We start from the raw sequence: 26,965 nt of genomic DNA on the forward strand, positions 1-26,965 counted from the left end.
GTTACTCTATTTTTATCAATTACCCTGGAAGAAAATATAAACTCATTGCCAGTAAAGCTTGCAGATAAAACAAAGATTGGTGGGTTGGAAAATACCAATGGGGACAACATACTACCAAGTGATTTGGATCACCATTATGATGGATGCAATCAAACTATATTTTAAATACAATCAAAGTCATACATTTAGGGACACAGATTACAGGCCATGCTTGCAGGATGAGAGCCTGTATTCTGGAAAGCAGTACTGAAGACGACTTGAGGTCAGAGTAATCAATTGAACATGAATTCCTAATACAGCAATGTGTCAAAATAAGCTAACATGATCACTGGACACATAAATAGGATAGTATATAAGGAAGGTAGTAATCCCAGTACCTGGTACTGGTGAGACTATTATGGAAAAAACTGCATCCAGTTCTGGTGTCCACACTTCAAAAAAAGATGTTGAAAAACTGGAGAGGGTTCAGAAAAGAGCCATAAGTATGGATATGTGGCGTGAAAAAATACATTATAATTACCAATGGAGTTCAATACATCAGTTTATTGAAGTAAAGGTTAGCAGATTACTTGGAAACATTTTATAAGCACCTACAGAGATAAACCGCTTAATTGTAAAGGGCTCCTTAGCAGCTAAAGCGTAACTAGATTCAGCTGGTCTGAGAAAGATGCATGAACAATGATACTTTTGTGGGGAAACAAGCAGCAATATGGTCTTCTGAACTCAGTCATCTCCAATAGCTCGGTGTATGACTGACTGTCATGTGACTGTAATATGGGCAACTCCCTGAGTGGTAAGCAATATCACAGAACATAGGGCCCAATTGTAGTAGGTCACAGAGCAGAAGAAATACCCCAAGGATTCAGTCCCTGTATGAGACTGAGTGCTTCCATGATAACATGACGGGTGTGAATAAAGGAAAACCAAGAGAAAGACTTCAAAACCTTTCACCCAAAAGCCACATTGGACAAACACCACATCTGTTTTATAGTGCTTGATAAAGATGAGCACTGAAAGGCAGAAAGACACACAGAAAATTCCTTGAATTAAGCTCTGTGCTGTTCTAGCCAGCAACTAGCCAAAGGTTTGTCTGAGTGAGACCTCACAGAAGGGGGATCTTTTATGGACACTTTGTAGTCCTGTAAAGATTCTTGACGATATCTGCCTAGAAATAGTGGATATGGGTGCTTAGTGCCCTTTCTTATATTCCCCATATAATCCTAAACTCTATGACTCAGTTGTGCAAGCAGCACACAAGGAGGATTGCTCAACTCTGTGACTCAGCAAGGCCCACCAGTACATGTCTGAGCCAGTATTTTTCCAGGTACATGGACTGAGCGTATAAAATAAGAGATAGTGGCATCATGAGACCACCTCCCTCCATTTACGCTGAAGACAACAAGAACACTGTGAAGACAAAGACTGAACTGAGAAGACCGGTCCCAGACTGAGAAGGAAATTCACACTGTGTATAAACATATAACCTACCTGCTACATTCAGTGGGATGAGGAAAACTGTTTGATTCAACTCTCGCTTAGTCTAAAAGTTTAGGATTTAGAATGCATGTTTACTTTTTCTTTTCTAAAAGGTAACCATCTCTGACCTTTATGCCTACCACTTCATAATCACTTGAAATCTATCTTTCTGTAGTTAATAAACTTATTTTAATATTTTATCCTTACCAGTGAGTTTGTATAAAGTGCTTGGGGAATCTGCTCAGTTTACAAAGGCTAGTGAACATCCACTTTCCTTTAACGAAGTGGCGAACTAATCAATGAGCTTGCACTGTTAAAGAAAAGGTATTGAGCAGCGTAAGATGGTAAATTTCATAGGTGCTGGAACTAGGTGCGCTGGCTGAATCCCGACTTGAAGTGGTTTCCATCATATATAGGGTTTCAGGGCTAGCTTTAGGAAGTGCAGGGCCTGATTCGATAACCCAGCGGCCATCCGGGTCTTCAGTGGAACTTCGGCGACCTTCATTTGCTCCAGGTCTTCCGTGGCACCGAAGGACCCGCCGCTGAAGACCTGGAATGAGTGAAGGACCCGCCACCGAAGTGCCACCAAAGACCCAGACCGCCACCAGGTGAGTAAAAATTAAAAAGGCGCCTAAGTTAGGCACTCTTCTTTAGGGCACAGGGCCTTCTTAGGCACGGGCGCAGAGCTCGATTCAGAGGGAATCGGTCTAACGCTGGACACCACAGGGTTTACAGTTTGGTTCAATGGATCTCAGTAACCCCACTATGCAAATTGTTCCAGCACCCCTGGGTGCAAGGTTAGTGGCTGGGGAGATTTGCTGATGCTTCCCTGTGCATAGTTTATGAGTGGCTTGGACAACATTCATGCAACTTAGCTGTGTGTGCCTCTGCATGGTGATGGCTGAGTAATAACAGCATCTGGAGGGGTTTGCTGCTTGTCACTAGCAAAGCACTGTGAGAAAACTCAGGCTGGAGAGTTATGGATGCATAGCAGTCCCACAGTTCCAGGTTGTACTCAGGGGTCCCATCACATACATCTTCTGCATAAAGTGAATGCATCAATACTACCTGAGACGACTTCCTGGAATCTGATATTGTAAAGAACCCTTTTCCTGTACTATATCACATGACTTATGAGGAGAGGCTGAGGGAACTGGGATTGTTTAGTCTTCAGAAGAGAAGAATGAGGGGGGATTTGATAGTTGCTTTCAACAACCTGGAAGGGGGTTCCAAAGAAGATGGACCTAGAATGTTCTCAGTGGCACCTGATTACAGAACAAGGAGTAATGGTCTCAAGTGGCAGTGGGGGAGGTTTAGCTTGGATATTAGGAAAAACTTTTTCACTAGGAGGGTGGTGAAGCAGTGGAATGGGTTACCTAGGGAGGTGGTGGAATCTCCTTGCTTAGAGGTTTTTAAGGTCAGGCTTGACAAAGCCCTGGCTGGGATGATTTAGTTGGGAACTGGTCCTGCTTTGAGCAGGGGTTGGACTAGATGACCTCCCGAGGTCCCTTCCAACCCTGATATTCTATGATTATTGGCTTATACCAGTAAACCTGACTAACATTGGTTATTTCATCTCTCGAATACATTTCATAAGGAACCAAAATGTGGTTAAGCAGTTTACTATACAATTTACCAATAAGCTACACCTGACATCGACCACACTCACTTTACCTGGAATATATGCAGATAATAGATGCATAGATAACTGTCAGTAGCAAGCTGGATATGAAAGCACTCTTTCTATTAAAAGATCTGTGCCCTGCTAATTACATAATATACACAACTATACATTAAATTGATGAACAGTAGATCCTGAAGACTCACATGCAGCTCTTCCCCTTACTCACACACAGAAGTTGCAACACATATAACCACAAATCAGTCACACAACTCAAAGTTAACCACAGGTCCTCATATCACCAACACAACTTTACCAAGCAGAGCCTACTACTACTGCCTCCACCATTGCAGATAGGTACACCTGACATACTGACTACACCTGGAATGTACATAAATGAGTTACTACTGGCTGTTGCCACCTCCAGGGGAACAGAAAATGGCAAAAACAACCTTTACATAGAATCATAAGAATAATCAGGGTTGGAAGGGACCTTAGGTGGTCACCAAGTCCAACCCCCTGCTTAAAGTAGGACCAATTCCCAGATAGATTTTTGCCCCAGATCCCTAAATGGCCCCCTCAAGAATTGAACTCACAACTCTGGGTTTAGCAGGCCAATGCTCAAACCACTGAGCTATCCCTTCCCTCTTTTTCTCATTTAACAAAGGAAATCCTGTGGGTGAGTGTGAAAGGGCTGTAAAAGGATGTAAACTGTGGGGTTGGCAAAGTAAAGATGTGGGATGTTTGATGATCTGAATGTTGTCACCTCAGTCATACAAAGAAGAGTCTGATTTTCCACTTGTGCATCAAGTAGCTGCATCTTCTATGGTTTGTTCAGATGTAGGTCAATGTAGCACAAAGTCTGTGTGGCATGTTAAAACCAAGAGGGCAGCTTCTTGGGTCAGTAAGGATGTACTTGTTTGGAAGGTAGACAAAGTCCAAAACTTTGCCATTCCCTGGCCGGATCCAAAGACATGAGGTGGTCACATATGGTCATTAAATTTTGCAATTTCAGGTATCATTGGGGTATGTTATTCATAAGCTACTGGATGGGAAGTTCTGGCTACTCTTTGGCACATTTAAGTTCTTGTCCTGTGGCTATATCTCAGCAGATAGCAAACATCAAACCTCAAGTTAATACAGAAAGTCATGGTAGAGACGTTGATTTTAAAAGTTCCCGTGATGACTCGCATGTTCTGATACAGCTGCCCAGCCACAAGTTGGGTACTCTGCAAATAGTACACTCGGGCCAAGACTGATGTTTGTAACACCGAGTCAGTTGATCCACAGCTTGGTCCCACTAACTTTTGAATAACGTTGAAGCAAGTCTTCGTGTTAGAGGCTACTTTCTTGAGGTGATCATGAAAGGTCAGTTTACGGTCAAAGATGACACCAAGATATGTTAGCTTTGGGTCATAACGCACAGTTTTGCCACACAATTCCACAGTTAGAACATTTGTGCAATTCCATTCTCAAGGTGGAAAGTAGCGACTACTGATTTGCTCAGATTTGGTCTCTGCTTCCATTTCTGGAAGTACTTCTCCATGATCTTACGGTCAGATGTAAGGTTCACTTCAAGTTTTTTAAAGCTATGGGCCTGAGTTGCAAGTGCCAAATCATCAGCATACACAAACTTCTGCATTATCACTTCAAGCGTATTACTGGTGTACTCATTGAAGAGTATACCACTTCGTCAGAGCAAATACAGAGCCTTGCGGTAGCCCATTATTTAAAGTGCGTGGCCTGATGGTTTGACTTCCAAGTACATGCACAAACTTTGGCTGCTAAGCATGGCATTCTGCAGCCTGAGACCATTGTTCCAAACTTATCAATCTGTCAGCAGCCTAAGACGCAAAGCAGTACTGATCTTGAGTTTTCATCGGAATCCAGCCTCAATGTTTGTAGCAAGAGCCAGAACTTGATCACAGCAACTTCTTATTGGTCAAAAACCAGCTTGCTCCTTGAGTAGGCTGGCATCCACAGTGGGCCCAATTCAGTTAAAAAAATCATACTGGTCTATAAATATGCGGGGCTGAACCATAAGTGATCAGCAATTGAATCAGCTGATTGTATACAATATATTATAAAAGTGTAAGGAGTGAGATCTTTTCTGAAAGCTAATGACACACTGGTGATTTATGTCCTTCTGAAACTTATATATTAGCACTATCTGAGGAGACACAGAAACTTAATGATATTAGGCTTTAAAGTCTGTGGCCAAACAGGGAGAAACAGGCTGCCGTTAAAACAGGAAAGAAGGAACCTATTTACTTGGCTCCAGTACTAATAAGCAAAGTGTGAACAAAAACAATAGAAGCCCCATTTACACAGATATCAGCAAGGGGATTGGGAGTCCACGGGAAGGGAAAAACAAGCGGCGGCTATCTTGCCTCTTGAAACAAACTCATTAAAAACTTTGGAAGACTGAAGCAAGGAGAGAAGCCATTTTTCGCATCCCTAACTAGACAGAAAGGAATCAGAGGGATAGCTGTGTTAGTCTGGATCTGTAAAAGCAGTAAAGAGTCCTGTAGCACCTTATAGACTAACAGAAGTATTGGAGCATGAGCTTTCGTGAGTGAATACCCACTTTGTCGGATGCATCCGACGAAGTGGGTATTCACTCACAAAAGCTCATGCTCCAATACTTCTGTTAGTCTATAAGGTGCCACAGGACTCTTTACTGCTTAGATAGAGAGGAACAACGGCAAAAGATGGGCCCTTCAGTTAAAGGGGGGATTGAAATATCTAGAAATTGAATAAGGATGAGAAACCATCTTAGACTAAGATCTTTCACCCAAGACAAGGGAAGCCAACCCCTGTGCTTCTGGGGAAGGTCCTTGTACTAGAAAGAGAGAGCGTGAAACATGAGGCCTGAATTAAAGTAGCAGTTTGGCCCAGCTCTTATGAAGCAAAGTTATCAAAAGTCAGGTTGTAAGCAGAAGTCAGGCCCTGTTATAAAATATGCCTGCTTTCAAGTTCACAGAACTTGGCAAAAACAGGGCTGGTATTGCAAAAACACACACAGTCCTAAGAAGCGATAGGCGCAGGACACTTACGCAAACACATTCCATAAGAGTGGCAACAGATCATCCCAATACCAAGTGTGGTACAAACACACTTCCCAAAGATAACAGGAGCACACTGGCCCCTCCCAAAGATAATGTTGTGATGACAGTGTGATGAATAGAGATGTTTTGATCGACTCAACATGTATAACGTAACAGATGGTAACTAACTATGTCAGACGGGCAGACTGGAGCACTGTTATGGTTGGGCATAAACTGTTCAGGAAGGACAAGTGGGGGAGAAAGGTGGAAAAGTCGCACTGTATATAAGAGAACAGTATGATTGCAGAGCTCCAGAGAAAAGCCTGTTGACAGTCTTTGTATTAATCTTAGAGGTGAGAGCAACAAGTGTTACGTCATGGTGGGTGTCTGCTATAGATCACCAAACCAGGAGGATGAGGTAGACGAAGCTTTCTTTGGACAAGTAACAGAAGTTTCCAGATCACAGGCCCTGGTTCTCATGGGGAACTTCAAATCACCCTGATATCTGCTGGGAGAGCAATACAGCAGTGCCCAGACAATCCAGGAAATTTTTGGAAAGTGTTGGCGACAACTTCCTGGTGCAAATGCTGGAGGAACCAATTAGGGATCGTGTGATGTTAATGACATGAACTGTGACCATATAAATCATTGTTGCAACCAAGGTCATATAGTTGCACCAAATCTTGTACCAAGGAGGTCAAGTAAGGTGTCTATGAAAAGGTTGTAATTTGCTGGTTAGGATTATGCTATCTGTAAGTATGTATCATTTTTGTATGTGAAGTTATGAATATGGCCTATGTACCTGTATCTCAATGTGTTTGATTCTAAGTAGCATTAATGAAGCATTTGGTCAGCTTCTTGAGAAATAATTCTTCACATTAAGTGCCCAATCAAGAAACACTTAACTGACAATGGACCTTGGGAGACCCCAATCCACATCTGAGGAGCCTTCCTGGAGACATTCACAGTAGTATGTGAGCAATGGCTGCCACTTGCAAACTGAGTCATGCATGGACATGTGACTTGCCCATGTGATTCCAAACTCCATCTTGCTGCTGTGATTTTCCACAGTAAGAACAAAGGGGTGTCCTTCCACAGTGCAGAGAATATAAAAGGCTGTGGAAACTCCTCCATTTTCTCTTCAATCCTGCTTCGCATCTCTGGAGGAACTGTGCTTGAAACTGAAGCTCTGAACAAAGGACTGAATGACATATACACCGGGATGTTTGTACTCTAGAGACTTGATTGGTTTAAATTAGCAGTAATCCCGTCAAGCCTGAAAGAAGCCTGAACTAAGAACTTTGCAATTGTGTTATGTATTTGATTCATTTAACAGTTTTAACTCATCTATATTTCTTTCTTTTTATGAATAAACCTTTAGATTTTAGATTCTAAAGAACTGGCAAAAGCGTGATTTGTGGGTAAGATCTGACTGGTTTATTGACGTGGGTCTCGGTCTTGGTCCTTTGGGATTGGGAGAACCTTCTCTTTTGCTGGGGTGTTGGTTTTCATAACCGTTCATCCCAATAAGGAGTGGCGTTGGTGGTGATACTGGGAAACTGGAGTGTCTGAGGGAATTGCTTGTATGACTTCTAGTTAGCCAGTGGGGTAAAACCGAAGTCCTCTCTGCTTGGCTGGTTTGGTGTGCCTTGGAAGTGAAGAATCCCCAGCTTTGGGTTGTGACTGCCCTGCTCTAAGCAATTTGCTCTGAACTGATACGTTCAGTAATATCCTGCCAAAGGCTGCTTTGTTAGAGGCCGTGCTCCTCTTGACCTGCTGCTCACAAACAGGGCAGAATTCGTAGGGGAAATACAAGTGGGTGGCAACCTGGGTAGCAGTGACCATAAGATTGCCGAATTCAGGATCCTGACAAAAGAAAGAAAGGAGAGCAGCAGAATACAGACCCTGGACTTCTGAAAAACAGACTCTGACTCCCTCAGGGAACTGATGGGCAAGATCCCCTGGGAGGCTAATATGAGGGGGAAAGGAGTCCAGGAGAGCTGGCTGTGTTTTAAAGAAGCCTTATTGAGGGCACAGGAAGAAACCATCCCAATATGCAGAAAGAATAGCAAATATTGCAGGAGATCAGCTTGGCTTAACAGATAAATCTTCGGTGAGCTTAAACACAGAAAGGAGGCTTATCAGAAGTGAGAAATTGGACAGATGACTAGGGAGGAGTATAAAAATATTGCTCAAGCATGCAGGGGTGTAATTAGGAAGGCCAAAGCACAACTGGAGTTCCAGCTAGCAAGGCATATGAAGGGTAACAAGAAGGGTTTCTATAGGTATGTTAGCAACAAGAAGGTGGTCAGGGAAAGTGTGGGACCCTTACTGAATGGGGGAGGCAACCCAGTGACAGATGATGTGAAAAAAGCTAAATATTCAATGCTTTTTTCTGCCTCAGTCTTGACAGACGAACTTAGCACCTAGACTGCTGCACTGGGACATACAGTATGGAGAGGAGGTGAGCTCTCAGTGGTGAAAGAACAGGTGAAGGACTATTGAGAAAAGCTGGACATCCACAAGTCCATGGGGTCAGATGCAATGCATCCGAGGGTGCTCAGGGAATTGGCTGATGTGATTGCAGAGCCATTGGCCATTATCTCTGAAAACTTGTGGTGACTGGGAGGGGTCCCAGACGATTGGAAAAAGGCAAACATAGTGCCCTTTTTTAAAAAAAGGGAAGAAGGAGAATCCAGGGAACTACAGCCTCATCTCAGTTCCTGGAAAAATCATAGAGCAGATCTTCAAGGAATCCACTTTGAAGCACTTAGAGGAAAGGAAGGTGATCAGGAACAGTCGATATGGATTCTCCAAGGGCAAGTCATGCCTGACCAACATGATTGCCTTCTATGATGAGATAACTGGCTCTGTGGCTATGGGGAAAGCTGTGCACGTGATATACCTTGACTTTAGCAAAGCTTTTGATACAGTGTCCCACGGTATTCTTGCCAGCAAGTTAAAGAAGTATGGCTTGGATGAATGGACTATAAGGTGGATAGAAAGCTGGCTACATCGCCAGGCTCAATGGGTAGTGATCAACGGCTCGATGTCTATTTGGCAACCAGTATCAAAAAGTATCATCTGGATGACAGGATGGATTGTACCCTCAGCAAGTTCGCAGATGACACTAAGCTAGGGGGAGAGGTAGATACACTGGAGAATAGAGACAGGGTCCAAAGTAACCTACACAAATTGACGGATTGGACCAAAAGAAATCTGATGAGGTTCAACAAGGACACTTAGGACAGAAGAATCCCATACACTGCTACATGCTGGAGATCAACTGGCTAAGCAGCAATTGCGCAGGACCTGGGGACTACAGTGGACTAGAAGCTGGATAGGAGTCAATAGTGTGTCCTTGTTGCCAGGAAGGCAAACGGCATATTGGGCTTCATTAGCAGGAGCCTTGCCAGCAGATTGAGGGAAGTGATTATTCGGCACTGGTGAGGCCACATCTGGAGTATTACACCCACTTTTGGGCCTCGCGCTACAGAAAGGATGTGGACAAATTAGAGAGTGTCCAACGGAGGGCAACAAAAATTATCAGGGGTCTGGGGCACATGACTTATGAGAGGATGAGAGAACTGAGCTTATTTAGTTTAAAGAAGAGAAGAGTGAGGAAGGATTTGATAGCAGTCTTCAAGTACCTGAAGGGGGGGTTCCAAAGAGAATGATGCTAGGCTGTTCTCAGTGGTGGCAGATGACAGAACTGGGAGCAATGGTCTCAAGTTGCAGTGGGGGAGGTTTAGCTTGGATATTAGGAAAAGCTATTTCACTAGGATGGTGGTGAAGCACTGGAATGGGTTACCTGAATCTCCATCCTTAGAGGTTTTTAAGGACTGGCTTGACAAAGCCCTGGCTGGGATGATTTAGTTGGGGTTGGTCTTGCTTTGAGCAGGAGGCTGGACTAGATCATCTCCTGAGGTCTCTACCAACCCCAATTGTCTATGATACATAACTTGTTTGTATCAGTGTATAAAGAGGGGTTTCAGAGGGAGTTTTTTGGCTAACCAAGGTGGGGAATGGAAAGTTCCGCCATTCACTTCAGCTGAGACTGTTGCAATGGGCATACATATGTTAGTGTACCGGTAACCAGTGAGCCAGGGCATTAGGATTGTGCTTTGTTGACAAACCTGGCCAAGTGCTTCCTCTCCTGAAATAGGTCTATGGTCTTTTGGGCAATTTTATCAAGGTCTGCTGTGTTGAGACAGCACACAGAAAGATCACACACACACACAGTCAATGATTGATCACAGTTCTAACTGAGGGAAAGTCTGTCATGGTAGAGCAATGATGATTGGTGAAAGAAATCGTCTTGAACAAACCCTGAACCCTGCTAAATTAAGTTTTAGACTCAGATGTGTATTTTCACTTTTATTTGCTTGTTACCCTTTCTAACTTTCTCTCTTATACCTGAACTCATTTAAAATCCTATCTTTTGTTAATAAATTTGTTTTACTTTTAATCTAAACCACCAGTACAGTATTTGAATTAAAGTGAATGTGGAAAGCTGCCAGGTTGTGTGCCTTTAAACAAACCCTATTATTTCTCTGAACTGTCCAAGAGAGGGATGGACATTACAAAGCACGAGGTTTTTGGAAAAATTCATGATTGGGAGTGTGTTGGGGTCACCCTGCAAGTAGTACCCAAGGCTGGTGGAGACCAGGGAGAGCATATTTGGTTTGCTGCTGGTGCAAGAGCTGCTAAACCAAAGCTGTTCAGCCCACAGACGCTTAGGCTGTTACCTGGATGCTAACAGGTTGGTTGTGAGCATCACAGGCTGGGAAATACAGCAGCAAAGCATTGAGAGGCACCCCAGGTTACAGTCACTGGTGTGGATTGCACCCCAAACTCCATAACACCTCCCTCTTCAAGAAAGAATTCACATGTCTAATTTCTTCTCTCCAAAGACTTCTGTGGATGCAGGGTGGTTGGGGTCCACAGGCAGGGCTGGAAGATGCAGGGGGGTGGGGTTAGAGTGCATGATGTTTGGCACAACTGGGGTAGTGGGGGTGCACTGGCAGAGTTGGGGTGCACAATTGTTGAGGTGTACTGGCAGAGTTGGGGGATGCAGGGAGTTGGGGTACATGGTAGCTGGCACAGCTGTGCGTGCAGGATGTTTGTAGTCCACTGGCATACCTGGGAGATACAGGGGGGTTGAAGTGCACTGGCAGAGTTGCGGGGTGCGATGCCTCCCTCACCTAAGCTCCAAACATCTCTCACCTCCCCCTAACATCCATTCACATTTATCCTCCTCCCTAAACTCTCCTACCATTCCCTCACTCCTCCACCCTCTAGTACTCCTTCCCTCCCAGGAAGCATTCACGTGTCTAATTCGCCCCCAACCCCCCAATAAAATAGTATGATTACATTCCCCCAAATAAAACTGCCACCCATGACGCACAAATCGTAGTAATGTGCAGCCACGCAGTTCAAAACTCCTTTTCTCTTAGGTGAGGGCTTGTGATTAATTTTATCTTAGTTTAGTTAATTGAATTCAAAGCCATCAATGGTGATTTCAATCATCAAATTCAACAAGGCATGTGATTTTATCAGTGATTAGTACTTCTTCATTTAACAGCACAAGAAAGCAGAAGGAAGGTGGGAAGTGGGGTTTGGGGGGAAGCTCCATAACTCAGGAATCCCAGAATCAAATGACCTCAAATTTGGATCACTAACAAAAACACTACCCTGCACCCCGTGAGGCACCCCAAATATTAAAGCAATCCAATTAAACATTCAGATTTTAGACAGCTTATAAGCTTGGAGCTTTAAATCATATAAAATGATAAAAATAGAAACCGTCTAGCTATTTTTCTGTACTGGTGTGTGTGCTGTGCAGAAAATGCACATTTTAATTTTTCTCAGGCTGCCATCACTATGTTGGGTAAATCTTGGCAGATTATTAGTGGATGAAAATGGAGTCAAACAACAGTTTGATCTCAACTGCTAAGCAGAAAAAAATCCCATCCATAAGTTTATTTAAAAATGGCTATTTTTTTCAGTGCTCATAATGCCAGACCAGTACATACACATGACTCCAATATGTGTGACTAACTCTACCCTGCACCCCCCGGCACACATCAAATTTCAAATAAATTCAACTAAGCACATCAATTCTAGAGAACTTAGAATAAGGCAACCGTCAAAGAGATGTCTTAATGCAACTGTAACTATAGCAGTACTGGCATGCCACTATCATTCACACACACACTCTCCCCCTCTAGATCCTGGACGTTCATTCAGCCAAAAGTATAGAAAATAACATGAGAGTTGTAATGTGAAGAACCATAACATTTGCCCATTTCTGATTTACAGCTTGCTTTACTCGGAGGCAGTTGTACTTAACTTAAATGAATAGGTAATTTAGGACTAGAATTTCTCTTCTTCCACATACCATGAAAAATTTGAACTTCTCTGTACATCTGATAAGAAAATACTTACCTTCGGCTTGTGATGCTGGTGATCTTGCCCACTTCTTAATGCAGTTCAGATGAAACACATGATAACAATTCTGACAGCTCCATACCGGGGCTATTGTTCGGATCACCTCACAGCACACCATACACTCATATTTCTCTGTGGTCAGCTGCTCTATCAGAGAACCTGAAAAGAAAATTCAATATGTACACACCTAAATTAATCAAGACAATATACATACTAAAAATAGCACCAAAATATGATACACTTTAAATGCAATTTTAGAATGTATTTCTTCATATAAATGTAATGCAAAGCTTTTTCTTCTGTTAGAAAAGCTGAAAGATTCCAATCCAAAAATTTGGTACAAATGTTCTGCTTTCTTGTGTGTCAGCCTCTTAAATTTGGGCAAAAGCAATAATAAATTGTTCAGGTGTTTCCTTTAAACCTATTAGTGATTCTTATCTGACAGAAGAGAAAATTTTATTAGTCTTTTGTTCCAGCTACCTTAAGTGGGAGAATTTAGCTTTTTTCTGCTTTTTACAAAGAATACCGCAAAATGTACATCACTATACAAATCTCAAACTAAACAAAGTTAAAATCTTGTACCTGTGCATTATTTACAGACTAGTTAAATAATGAAGTACTGTGAACATGCAGAAGACTTCACACTCCACCCATAAGAGGAAGCACTTTCTAACTGGCTGTTTTAGGAGCAGAGTTGTGGGCTCCAGACAGAACCACACTCAACTACTCTAGGCCAAAGGGATGGTTGCCATAACATAGGACCCTTTTAGTATGCAAAGTTGCATCAAAGTTTATTCTGAAAACAAAGAGGGAAGTGCACCTTAAACACAAGGCGGAAGAAACTAAAAACAGATGGTGGAAAAAGTCTGAAAATACATTAAGGTGTGCAAATATAGTTAGGGCAGCCAAACAAACTTAACTCTGCCCTACAGCTATACTATCAGAGTAGGGGAGGAGAAGAGAAGAAAAAAAAAAATCAAGTGCATCTTTATGTCAGTTTAATCTAATCCAAGTCCACAAAACCTAAAATACCTTAATCATGGTTGACTGCTTTTGCACTGTGTCGCTACCGGGTGCATTTAAGGTTTCTCCTGAACGAAAATTTAATATTTTTAAGTTATGAAAAAATGACCATTAAGCCTAAAAGAAATATTACAATACTGCCAATGCACAGAATTTTAATATGGAAAGTTTGAAAAGTTGGTGACAGGGCAATCATTAGTGTAATTTGGGTTCCCTAGCACATACATGCTACTTTCACGTTCCCCTCTGGCCTCATGACGGGATCCAGTGCAAAGGTGGTTTTTGAAGACATTTAGGATTAATGGCCATTTTTTACTTTTATTTGTCAAGTTACCTGGCACAAAAAAAATTTCCCTTCCAAAATGACCATTTCCCACAGTCTTCAAAGGGACTGATGCCACATAGAATCACAGAATATCAGGGTTGGAAGGAACCTCAGGAGGTCATCTAGTCCAACCCCCTGCTCAAAGTAGGACCAATCCCCAGACAGATTTTTGCCCCAGATCCCTAAATGCCCCCCCAAGGACTGAACTCATAACCCTGGGTTTAGCAAGCCAATGCTCAAACCACTGAGCTATCCATTCCCTGCCCTTGGGGATGATGGTGGAATCAAGATGCTAAGTTGCACTGGGAACAGTGAAAGAGATATCCCTTTCAAAAGGGCCATCAAACACCACAATGGCTTCAATCTTATTAAGATTTCCTTCCTTCTTAATTATTTTTATGTGGTTGTATAGAACACTAGCTCGTGTATGTTGGGGTACCGTCTAATAGTTGGTCTGCTTTAGAGGAGGACAGCCTGCTGCTGCAAGGCCATATTTACACTACAAACTTTGGTCAACTTAAGTTATGTCAGCTGCAATTAGAGTATGGCTGCTTGGGTTGGTTCTACACATCCTCACCAGCAGTGCCTGTCCAAACACAAACCTCAGTGTACTGCATCACCCTCCAGTGAAATACCTTTTGATAAATTGTTGCAACATGTTGTGGGGTACACACAAGCTGCACAGGGGTTGGGGTGGCTGAGGGCAAGAGTCAAGTTGACATCATGTAACTTTCTCCATTCCATAATACCATCCCTATTCCATTGTTTGTAAGCTTTTTAAAAATACCACAAACCCACTGTGACAGGATCCCTGGGGCACAATCAGGAACTGGGGTACCACTGTGCCCCCTTAACTCTCCAGCCTGGGCTGTCTCTCACAATGCTTTGCTAGTGACAAGCAGCCAACCCCTCCAGGTGCTGCCATCACTCAGCACAACAGCATGTCGAGCATCACATTCAGCTAGACTTCGTGAACGCTCCCAAAGCCATTCACGAACCACACAGAAAGAGGCACCAGCCAATTTCCCCCATCACCCTAGCCTTGCACCCCAGAGCTGTACCGTCTTGCCCTGGTCAGTGTAAGTTTATTACCCAGTCTGCCCCTCCCTCAATGGGGAGGACATACACCAGCCTTTGTAACCTGAGCTGAGATTTCCCCAAGCACCTCAACCAAAATACAGTTTTAGGTAAAATATAAAACAGATTTATTAACTACAGAAAGATTGTAAGTGATAATAAGTGGTAGGTATAACTGATCAGAAAAAGTTACCAAAAAAAAAAAAAAAGGTAAGCACACAATGTATATCTCAAACCTTATTACATAAGGCGGTATTTAGATCAAGCATTTTTCTCACCCCACTGGATGTTACAGTTCTTAACACACAGACTTCTGGCTCTCAAACCTGGGACCAGTCTCCTCAGTTGAAGTCTTTGTCTTCTCAACATTCTTGTTTGCAGCATAGGTCGGGGAGGAGAAAGGCAAAGGCATGATGCTGCTGTCCCTTATTTTATACCCTCAGTCCACCTGCCTGGAAAATACTAGCTTCCCCTGGTGTGGTCTTGTGCAACTGTCATTAATTGTAAAAACTATTACAACTCCCCTGCTAATTAATGGTCATTGAACACCTTCCTGGGCAGGGATCACATCCTTTGTATGCCACTAGCAAATTTACAGCACATTTCAGAAACAACGATACAGCAAGGTCTTATAACTTGATGCACACTAACAATATACGTATTTTGACAGAATGGGTTTCAGCAGATCATGACCTTTCATAAGGTATCTTACATGACATGCTTTGTATGAAATAGATCATAATTATACAATGTGTGAATATGGGGGTTCCAGGGTGCTGCTTGGAGGTAAAGTGTGCCACAGCCACACAGCACTTTTTTCTGGTCCTCTCCCTCCAGTGGATGAACACAAGAATAAGAGCTGCATTGACAGTTAAGAAGTAAGTGGCAATCACGCAGTGGAATCTTGCAAAGCTGGATTGCTACTGGTCAATGAGAAATCTTTTGGAGTTGGAAAATCCACAGCAGAGGCTGTTATCACACCAGTGTATACCGTGAGATAGCATAGCCTGTTACACAGGACAGCAATTCTACACAATATGCAGGGCATCATGGATGGATTTGCAGCAATGGAGTTCCAAAACTGTGTTGGGGGGATAGATTGTGTACACATCCCTAATTTGACACCAGTCCACCTTGACAGAGTACATCAACAGAAATGGCTCCTTTTCTGTGGTTCTGCAAATGTTGGTGGATCATGGGGAATACTTCACGGCTATCAACATGGGCTGGTCAAGGAAGGTATGGGATGCGCACAACAACAGGACTGTTCACAGGAAGCTGCAGGCAGGGTCATGCTTTTCCAACCAGCATATTTCACTGGTGATGCTTCCAGCCCTCAAGCAAGGCAGGGCAATGAGCAGTGTGTGATCTCTGGCACTTAGGCAGGGGCAGAGCCGCAATTAGTCTCAGGACGGGGTACCAAAACAGTCTCGGGCCTCAAGAGGAGTTTCTCTGACCTCTGAGATAGGGCAGAGCAGTAAGCAGTCTACTGCCTGACATCTTGGCTCAGGTAGATGGCAGACAAATGCACGCCTCGTGGCCTAAGGTGGGGAGGCTGCCACCCCGTGATAGGGGGGGCAGGAGGATCCGGGCTCAGCCAACTCCACCGGGTCCCAGCCCAGGGCCCTACAGAGTGTTCCATCAGTAGGTAAGCGGGGAATCCAGCCACAACACGCTGACCAAGTTTCTGGCAGCAATGCAGACAGACTGGGTCAGCTGTTCTTGGGCAACTTCCTCCCCTTGGGGCGTATCTGGATTCGTGGGGGTACTCCATTTCTTCAGGGTAGATGCTGGGATTGCCACTAGCTGACTCCTCAGTGCCTCGGTCAGCTAGCAGCTCTGGCCAGTCCTCAGCTCAGTGAGGCTCCTGTATGATTTCCAGCATCAGGAAAGGGTGGGGTAGGTGGTGTCCATATCCTCCGGTAGCTGCAGCACAACTGAGCTCCAGGACCTGCCCTTTATACTTCCTGTCTTTCCTCCTGACTTCCGGTGGGAGCATTGGGCACAGCTTGGCTCCACCCACCTGGGCTCAGAGAGTGAGGTGGAGTGGCCTCTGGCTCAGTGGGAGGCCACTCCACCTCACTACAGGGAGGTGCTAAAATGGAGATCTCCACTGACTGCAAAGGGAAGTGAGATCACGATTGTTGGACCTATAGGTCAACAAGAATCTGCAGCATTTGTGTTTCTTGACTAAAAAGACATATCCCAGTGCATCTCGATCTCTTTTTTCCCACTGGGACCTCTGGGCTTTTCTGCCACATTCACGTAGCAGGCTCCCCATTCACAGTCCAATGCAGCACTAGCTTGGAGGACCTCAATGAACATATCCTCCACAGCCCTCTTCTTTCTCGTTCTCATCTGGGTCAGGCATTCCATGGGTGTGGAAGGGGTACCCCACAGGGCCTCAACAGCAGTAACTACAGATAAAACAGACAATGTATCATTGGATTTACAGTCACAATGGAAAGTGAAAGATAAATTTCAGAACTCCATTCTCTTAATCCCATAAATATTTCTAATAAAATCATGCTTGTTGACACGTCAGCTTTGAAGTGCCTCTGCACAGTCTAGCTCTCCAGTCCCAGGCATCAGGAATATAGCTCACCAAGCGCACAGAAGCTGGGGAAAGGGGTGGGGAGAAACGAGGAAGGAATTTTTCCATTATATGAAATATCAGCCTTTATGTCCATGGGTATGAACATAGGGCAATAATACCATGGCACTAATTTTCCACAGGCAGTAGTTATTTTAGTTGATGTCTCACTCCTGAGGGTAAGAAAGGCACAGAAAGCATAGCTGCTACTGATGTCCCAAAGCTGTCCAGACCCATATGCCACTAGCCTGTGAACTGCAATGGTGCCAGGCGAAGTCATCACAGAGTGGCATGGGAAAGTGACCTACATTGAGGAGTAAATAAGGCAGCCACGCCTAGAAACCTTCAGGAGAGGATTGCAGAGTACATCTATGAAGATTTCTTTGTATCTTCCTAAGAACACTCCTACGAACTGCTCTGCATGCTCCGCCCCCCCCGCCCATCTAACCATACAGGGAATTAAGAAGCAGACATCTATCTGGTTGTTATATTGCTACCTTGTCTCATACAAGTAAAACAATTAAAGGCAATACCTGTGTCTGGTTAACTTCATCAGGTTCCTCTGTGCTCAGCTGGCAGAACTTGCTAGTCCACAGTAAAGTATTGAAAGTATATGGCTCGCAGCATAGCTGGATTTCCCTATAACATCGCCCACCTCCACCTCACTGTTGATCACATGGGTCTCTGTCTCAGGCTCCTCCAAGATATCCACAGTGGTCTGCAGATGCTGGTGGGTTCTCTGCCAAGTATTGCATGCAAAGCGTGGTAAAAGCGATAGGTGTGCAGCTTGGCATCAGCTCAATTGTCGGCCTCCATGGCCTTGTAGAATACCTGCTGCAGCATCTTTGCTTTCATGCGACACTGCTGCTGCTACCTGCATCCCCTATGCAATATTTTCATTCATGTTTCTATGACTAGTCCATAGTTCTGCCTACACAGCCTCTTCTCCCCATACATCTAGAAGATTCAATACCTCATGTCTACTACAAGCAGACACACATGGAGCCGGCATAGTTGGTTAAGCAGCTGTACACAATGAGGGAAAGCTGCCAAATGGGAAATCAGGAAAAAAAAGGCATTGTAAAAAACTGATTAGGGTTTAAAAGGTGGGGAGACATGGCTTCTGGTCTCTGTGACCCCTGGGCAATGGAGTTCACAGTTGTGACCAGAGTGATCATTGTGGGACCGCTACTGAAGGACTGTTAGGGTCGAGATAGGTCACACAGCATTTACACTCTCTCTGCATCAACCACAGTATGTCAAACACGGCTCAATGCCATTTGGGCAGGGGTGTTACCATGTCGCCCTAACAGGGGCGCTTACAGAGGCAGCAATCAAATATGAGTGTAGACATACACACATGTAAGTCGATGCAAGGTAACACCCAACCTATCTTTGTAGTGTAGGCCAGGCCTGAGTGAAGGAGCTATTTCTTTAGATGAAAAATAGAAATCAGTGCTGTGGTTTTGGAGAGTGGTTTGTTCCCTCCACATCTGATTGAGTTCTAAAGCCTGGAACCGAAGACTTTTCACAAGCTCCACTACAGAGCCTGCACACTGCTGGTGATCTTCTCACTGATGGTCAGTGCCACACCTTTCCACTCCACTGTTCCAAAACTAAGGCCTAACAGCCTTTTTTGTATTTCCAATATTACATATTTTTGCTACCATATGCTTGATCTCAGCAAGGGGGGTCCAGCAATAGGAGTTTCATTTTACCCATCCCTTAATTAGCTCCTCTCTGTGTGCAACAAAACATTAGAAAACTTTTGCAACTTTGACAACAATTTCATTTAAGGATACTCCAGCTTTAGAATACATGTTCAAATCACTTTACATTTTCCTCACAATTCTACTCTTGTCCCTGATATGACTTCCATTTTGATTTACAAAAGATGCAAAATTCAGCTTTAAACAACACATGTGGAAAGGCTGCCACCTTTCTATAATGAAGTGGGAATTATGGAAAATCACCAGACATAGCAAACAGATGCATTTAACTATAATCCAAGTATGTTAAGTATCCTTTGCATCCTTTGAAACAGACCCTGTGAGGTGTTGAGCAACTCCTGTGAAATGCCAACCATCTTCAACTAACTTAAACAGCAGTTGAAATTGTTCATCTCACAGGACCAGACCTTTAATTTGGAGGTCTAAACCAGTCCAGGAAACTTACCTGTATGAGTTTCCTTGTTCCTTGGTACATCACTCTGCTTTTTCCAATACTGAGTCCAATTGAAGCGAAGGGAGGTTGTGTGTCCCACCTGTAGGTGAAGCTGTCTTCCCCCATATTTGACTGATTCCCTTAATTGGTGAGCTTGTGTTATGCTGGTCAAGTTTTGATCATTGTTGTGAATGCCTGATTCTTTACTCCTCTCTCTAATTTTATCTTTTGGAGCGTAAATAAGAGGAGGCTTTTTAACTTCTTTTGTATTTTTACTGCGGTGAGTATCTTGTTTTTTCTGGATTTCTTTACCAAATTGGGGTTTACTCCACATGGACTTCCTGGGGTATTTTTTGTTCGCAAATGAATGTCTTTTTTGTTCATCACTGTTGCCAGCATATCCATCAAACAATGCTTTGGCAACAGATGCTTCTGAAGAGTCAGATTGAGTCAGATCCAGAGATTGTATGTTTTTAAACATATCATCCTTCTGTTTAGATGTCACTCTCTTATCCCGCTCATGTAACTGCTTCCCCTTCTCTTTGAGGCCTCTTCCAGGTGCAGGCATCAAGTGTGTTTTCTTTGGCTTTGCCCCTCTATTATCTGCACTAGATACCTCCTTGTCACTCTCTGAAGAGCAAAAGTCATTGACTCTCCACCTTGGTACTAATGTGGTATCTAAAATTGTCATGTCTTTTGTACCATCAGTAGATGATTGCCTTATCCGGTTTCGAGTATATGTCCTATCACTTCTAGATCTCTGCCATCGCTGACTTTGAAAACTAGGATTCTTATGAGATTTACTGGTACCACCAAGCTGGAGAAAATCTTGCTGGCTACAGTACTGGCTTTCTGGACTATAAAAGCTGTGTTGCTTTGTGGAAGAATTTTCATAGTCTGTGCCTTTATCAGTCGACTGACTAGGAAGTGGTAGAGTATCATTTCTGTTCTGATTCCTATTGGATTCTAATCTACCCAGACTTCTCCAATTTACATCAGGAGTCTCTCTCTCTCTGGGAATGAAATCAGCTGCATCCGGATTGAAGTTTAATACACCTAAAAAGTAAAACAGAAAAGTTGCTGAAGTTCAGAACTGCATAAGTTTTAAAATTCCTCTAATGATGTACCACAGCAAAATCTACTGCATACACAATGGGCCGAATAGTGCAGCTGCTCCAGACATTAAATTGCAGAATAAGGACCAACATCCAGGAGTTCAATTTTTTCAGGGAATATGAAAATAGTTATTTTTTATTTGCCTTATATCAAGCATGATAAATTTGTTCTGTACCTTCTTGGTTATGTACTGAGAGTAAAAATTTCACTAGGAAGAAAATTCTGCGGTCTTTTGAGTGTAGTGTCCTTTAGCTAGCTAAGTAAAATATCACATTTAAAGACTTATCACAAGAAAGCCTTTGCATTCCTGAAATCTCCTTCCTTCACCCCCATAACCTCCATTCTTTATGTGACTGTCCCCTCTTTTCTCTATCCATTGTTCATTTTAGACACAACACCTCCTCACACATACCCTCTCCACTCCCACCCAATCTCACTTTGGCATTCCCCCCCCCACGTCCTCCTCTTCTCATCAACTTCCTTCCCCCCATACCCCTTTTTCCTACCCTCTCTTGTTCCTCCTCTCTACCCCATTTGCTGATTCTTCTCCCTACTCTTCCTGCCTGCCAGGTCCTGGTTCCTGGACTAAGGTGGGAGCGTAGTAATAAAAAATGTCCTTTTCCTTAGTAGTATGAGGCACAACAGCAGTGGCAATGAGGGAGAAATCTGGAAAGAAGGTTCTTCTGATCCCAGTGCTGGGAGACTGGTGGCGGCAGGAATGGAGTGGGGTGAAGAAAGAGACAAAAGGTGACTCATGTGGGCGGGGAGCACTGGGAAGGACCTTCTCCTAAGCCAAAGCTGAGGAGCATTTGTGGCACTATTGCTAAAGGAGGTAGGGTAGGGGCTAAGACATTATCTCCCTGTTAGAAACAGATAGTTAAGGGTTAATGTCTCTTTTACCTGTAAAGGGTTAACAAGCTCAGTGAACCTGGCTGACACCTGACCAAAGTACCAATCGGGGGACAAGATACTTTCAAATCTTGGTGGAGGGAAGCCTTTGTTTTGTGCTTTTTGGGTTGTTCTTTGTTCTCTCTTGGGGCTAAGAGAGGTCAGACATGCAACCAGGTTCCTCCAATCTTTCTGAAACAGTCTTCCATGTTCAAAATAGTAAGTATTAGCTAGAAAAAAGGTGGATTAAATTTATGTTTGTTTTCTTTATTTGCAAATGTGTATTTTGCTGGAAGGATATTTTACCTCTGTTTGCTGTAACTTATACTTAGGCTAGGAGGGAGGGAGTCTCTCTGGTCTATGTAAAGCTGATACCCTGTAAACATTTTTCCATCTTGATTTTACAGAGATAATTTTTACTTTTTCTTTCTTTAATTAAAAGCTTTTCTTTTTAAGAACCTGATTGATTTTGTCATTGTGTAAGACCTAAGGGGACTGTGTCTGAACTCACCAGGGATTGGTGGGGAAAAAGAGAAGGGGGGGAAGGTGAATTTCTCTCTGTTTTAAGATTCAAGGAGTAACCCAGGGAGGGGAAAGTCTGGGACGGGAAAGGTAGGGGAATGGTTTATTTCCCCTTGTTTTAAGACCCAAGGGGTTTGGGTCTTGGTCTCCCCAGGGAAGGTTTGGGGGGGACGAGGAGCGCACCAGACACTGAAATCTCTGGTGGTGGCAGCATTAATCAGATCTAAGCTAGGAATTAAGTTTAGAGGAATACATGCAGGTCCCACTTTCTGGATGCTAAAGTTCAAAGTGGGAAAGAGACCCTGACACTCCCTCTTCCACTCCACCCACTTTTACTTTAGCTACCTCCCAACCCTTTTATACTGTGGCAGAGCTAAAGGCAGATTCCTTTGTTAATTTCCGCAGGAGCTGTGGGTCCTTTGGGCAGGCAATATGTTTGCCACTCCTGTCTTATATGATGAAGAGATAGTAGCTTCTCTACAGTTAAAGTTGCATCCATTTTCTATCAGAGATAGGGCTGCCAAGTGATTAAAAAATTGCAATAAAAAAATTAATCATGATTAATCGTGCAGTGAAACAATAATAGAATACCATTTATATAAAATATTTTTGGATGTTTTTAACATTTTCAAATATATTGATTTCAGTTACAACACAGAATACTAAGTGCATACCACTCACTTTCTATTATTTTCATTAAAAATATTTGCACTGTAAAAATGATAAAAAATAGTATTTTTCAATTCACCTCAAACAAATACCGAAATACAATCTCTTTACCGTGAAAGCGCAACTTCCAAATGTAATTGTTTTCGTTATATAAATGCACTCAAACAAAATAATGTAAAACTTTAGAGCCTACAAATGCACTCAGTCCTACTTCTTGTTTAGCCAATCGCTCAAACAAGTTTGTTTACATTTGCAGGAAATAATGCTGTCCGCTTCTTGTTTACAATGTCACCTGAAAGTGAGAACAGGCATTCGCATGGCACTGTTGTAGCCAGCGCTGGAAAATATTTACGTGCCAGATGTGCTAAAGATTCGTATGTCCCTTCATGCTTCACCCACCATCCCAGAGGACGTGTCCATACTGATGACGGGTTCTGCTCGATAACGACCCAAAGCAGTGCAGACTAATGCATGTTCATTTTCATCATTTCAGTCTGATGCCACCAGCGGAAGGTTGATTTTCTTTTTTGGTGTTTGGGTTCTGTATTTTCCGCATTGGAGTGCTGCTCTTTTAAGACTTCTGAAAGCATGCTTCACACCCCATCCTGATCAGCTTTTGGAAAGGACTTCAGATTCTTAAATCTTGGGTTGACTGCTGTAGCTATCTTTAGAAATCTCACATTGGTACTTTCTTTGTGTTTTGTCCAACCTGTGGTGAAAGTGTTCTTAAAACAAACAGAATGCTGGGTCATCATCCAAGACTGTTAGACCATGAAATATATGGCAGGTGTAAAATAGAGCAGGAGACATACAATTCTCCCCCCAAGGATTTCGGTCACAAATTTAATTAACGAGCGTCATCAGCATGGAAGCACGTCTTCTGGAATGGTGGCCAAAGCATGAAGGGGCACATGAATGTTCAACATAACTGGGACATAAATACCTTGCAAAGCTGGCTACAAAAGTGCCATGCAAACCTCAGTTCTCACTTTCAGGTGACACTATAAACAAGAAGCGAGCTGCATTATCTCCTGTAAACGCAAACAAACTTGTTTCTCTTAGTGACTGGCTGAACAAGAAGTAGGACTAAGTGAACCTGTAGGCTCTGAAGTTTTACATGGTTTTGTTTTTGAGTGCAGTTATGTAACAAAAAAAAATCCACATTTGTAAATTGCGCTTTCATGATAAAGAGACTGCATTACGGTACTTGTATGAGGTGAACTGAAAAATACTATTTCTTTTGTTTATCATTTTTACAGTGCAAATATCTGTAATAAAAATAATATAAAGTGAGTACTATACACTTTGTATTCTGCGCTATAATTGAAATCAATATATTTGAAAATGTAGAAAACATCCAAAATATTAAATAGAGTACCAATTGAAATTAAACAGTGCAATTAATTTTTCTGAGTTAATTGCGTGAGTTGACTGTGACTAACTGACTGCCCCAATCAGAGACATATTTCAGTCACACTAACTCTTGCTTAGAAGACTAGTTTAGTCAGAAAATTGCTAAATTTATTCTGAAGGCAAAAGGGAATGTTTTTAAGAAGTACAAAGAAAACTCAAATTGTTTGATAATGTTACAGGTCATTAAGAACTTAGCCTAAAGTAAAAAAATTCAAATCTGGGTGTCATTTGACTTTTTTACCCCTCCAGATTTACATATATGTATCTCCTTGAAAACTCATGCAGCTGCTTTATTCATTGAAGAAATTGGGTTGTGATTAAATAAGGTTATTAAATATTTTTGTTGTGAGTGGTTTGGGGTGTAATAGGCAAAATACTGATTTCCAATCCATGGAATTTTTTGTCATTGAATTCACTGGAGCAAGAGTGTGTAAAATATAAGCACAAGCACACTGCAGATTAGAACGTTAAAAAAGTCCTTCCATTGCTAAACAGATAAGTAGTAAAGACAAGTGGCAGAAAAAGGGTGTATTCTAAAGCTGTGGGTCCTGTCTTCTAATTCCATGTCTGCAGGTGTGTGCATTTTGTTATAGAAAGATAACCTCTACACAGCTGAGGTTGAAGCAAGGGTCATGTAAGGATGATTTTTAAATTTCCTTTAACCCACCCTCCAGCGCAAAAAAAAAACAAACACATACATACTATGACACAGAGGCATGTGATCAAAAAGGCCAGTGTCCCAGAAATTTACAGTTTAAACATTTCAGATACACAAACTCTGCCTAATCTACTTTATTTTATGAAAGACCTGAAAGAAAAGAGGGCACAAAAGTTCCTTACTATAGTTTTCAGCTAATGAAGTACACTAACTTACTTCTGCACCTGCCTTGTGAAAGAGGTAAATCTACCGGTTTGTTTTTAAACACACAAGTTTAAGAATATTTAACATTAGGTAACATTTGTAGGAGTTGTTAGAGTTGTTAGAGTTGCTAAGTCATGCTTTACTCAAAAATGAAAACATCAGCTTCTTATGATTTAGGATGAAATAAGCTTGTATATTTTTAAACTAAACAAACTGCAAGCCTTTCATTTTTAAAAAGCATTCCTTACTTTCATTCCTTTTAGCCAGAGGCTTGGAATGAGCGACAGGGAACAGATCACTTGACTATTGCCTATTCTGTTCATTCCCTCTGGTGCACCTGGCATTGGCCACTGTCGGAGGACAGGCTGCTGGGCTGGACAGACCTTAGGTCTGACCTAGTATGGCCATTCTTATATTCTTAATATGTTTATGTAAACGATAATACACTTTGTATGCATAAATAGAAAGATAATTTTTAAACATGCTCATTTTTTAAGCAGTAATCAGCTATTCCAACCAATATCAGAGAGGTAGCCATGTTAGTCTGGATCTGTAAAAGCAGCAGAGTCCTGTGGCACCTTATAGACTAACAGACATATGGGAGCATGAGCTTTCGTGGGTGAATACCCACTTCGAAGGATGTATCCGACTAAGTGGGTATTAACCCATGAAAACTCATGCTCTTGTATGTCTGTTAGTCTATAAGATGCCACAGGACTCCTTGGTGCTTATTCAAACCAGATATATTACATAAATGGCATGCTCAGAAAAACAAAAAGATCATTAAAAAGTAATACTTTTTATAGTGACCTAGAACAGGGGTTCTCAACCTTTTTCTTTCTGAGGCTACTGCAACATGCTATAAAAATTCCACAGCCCACCTGTGCCACAACTGTTTTTCTGCATATCCAGTAGATTAAAAGACAGGGCTGGTGGTAGGGGACAGCAAGCAGGGCAGTTGCCCAGGTCCCCAAGAAGTTGCTTGGGCTTTGGCTTCAGCCCCAGCCCCGGGGCAGCAGGGCTTGGGCTTCAGCTTCAGCTCTCTGCCCTGGGTCTCAGCGAGTCTAGTGCCAGCCCTGCTCTCTGGTTTATTTTGGGGGAGACCCTAATATCTGCTCATGGCCTCCCAGGGAGCTCCCAACCATTGATTGAGAACTGCTGATGTAGACACATCCTTGTAAGCAGCAAGAGTCGAGCCACGAAATCCAACAAAATTCATGATTCTACTGCATGAACTGATTATATAGACACATTAGCTAAAAGCACTAAAACCATCCCATTGACCCAATATATGAATTCAGCTAAATTTCTACAAAGTGTACACTTAAAATGAAACTCTCTAAGATTGGATTAAAACCCTTTGAAGCTTAAATTAAAAAAAAAAAATTTAAAACAAATCAACCAATGGTAGCAGGGGTGGTCCATGCTTAAAATTTGTTATTTGGGCAAATCCTATAACCGTCAAATTAGTCAAAGGGAGAGAAGCTTCTCTGAAAGCTGCAGCAATCCAAAGTGAAAACTTCAACTGCAGCAGATTGTAACATTGGCAGCTATTACAAAAGACATCTCACAACAACAGAACAAAACCTCAGCCCAGCACTATTCCTGCAAACTTAAGCTGATGAGATAAAGTCCTGCATAAGCACTCACAACAGTCAGATTGCGAAAAAGTTAACCTTTCTGTAGGCTGCCCCTCCTGAGACCCTTTTCCAGTCCCCCA

General features: G+C 42.6%; 1 protein-coding gene across 1 annotated transcript in view; it reads right to left on the minus strand.

Moving 5' to 3' along the window:
• Positions 1-26,965, minus strand: part of NFX1 (nuclear transcription factor, X-box binding 1) — a 185,617-nt gene that overhangs the window by 154,587 nt on the left and 4,065 nt on the right. Inside the window, exons 2-3 of the mRNA XM_030551651.1 lie at positions 19,788-20,831; positions 12,592-12,753 (exon numbers count right to left, since the gene is read on the minus strand). Coding sequence (XP_030407511.1) covers positions 12,592-12,753; positions 19,788-20,466 — 841 coding nt within the window. The 5' untranslated portion in view covers positions 20,467-20,831. The remainder of the gene's footprint in view (positions 1-12,591; positions 12,754-19,787; positions 20,832-26,965) is intronic.

The sequence above is a fragment of the Gopherus evgoodei genome, chromosome 2, assembly GCF_007399415.2.
Source record: "Gopherus evgoodei ecotype Sinaloan lineage chromosome 2, rGopEvg1_v1.p, whole genome shotgun sequence".
In the NCBI taxonomy this organism is placed as follows: Eukaryota; Metazoa; Chordata; order Testudines; family Testudinidae; genus Gopherus; species Gopherus evgoodei.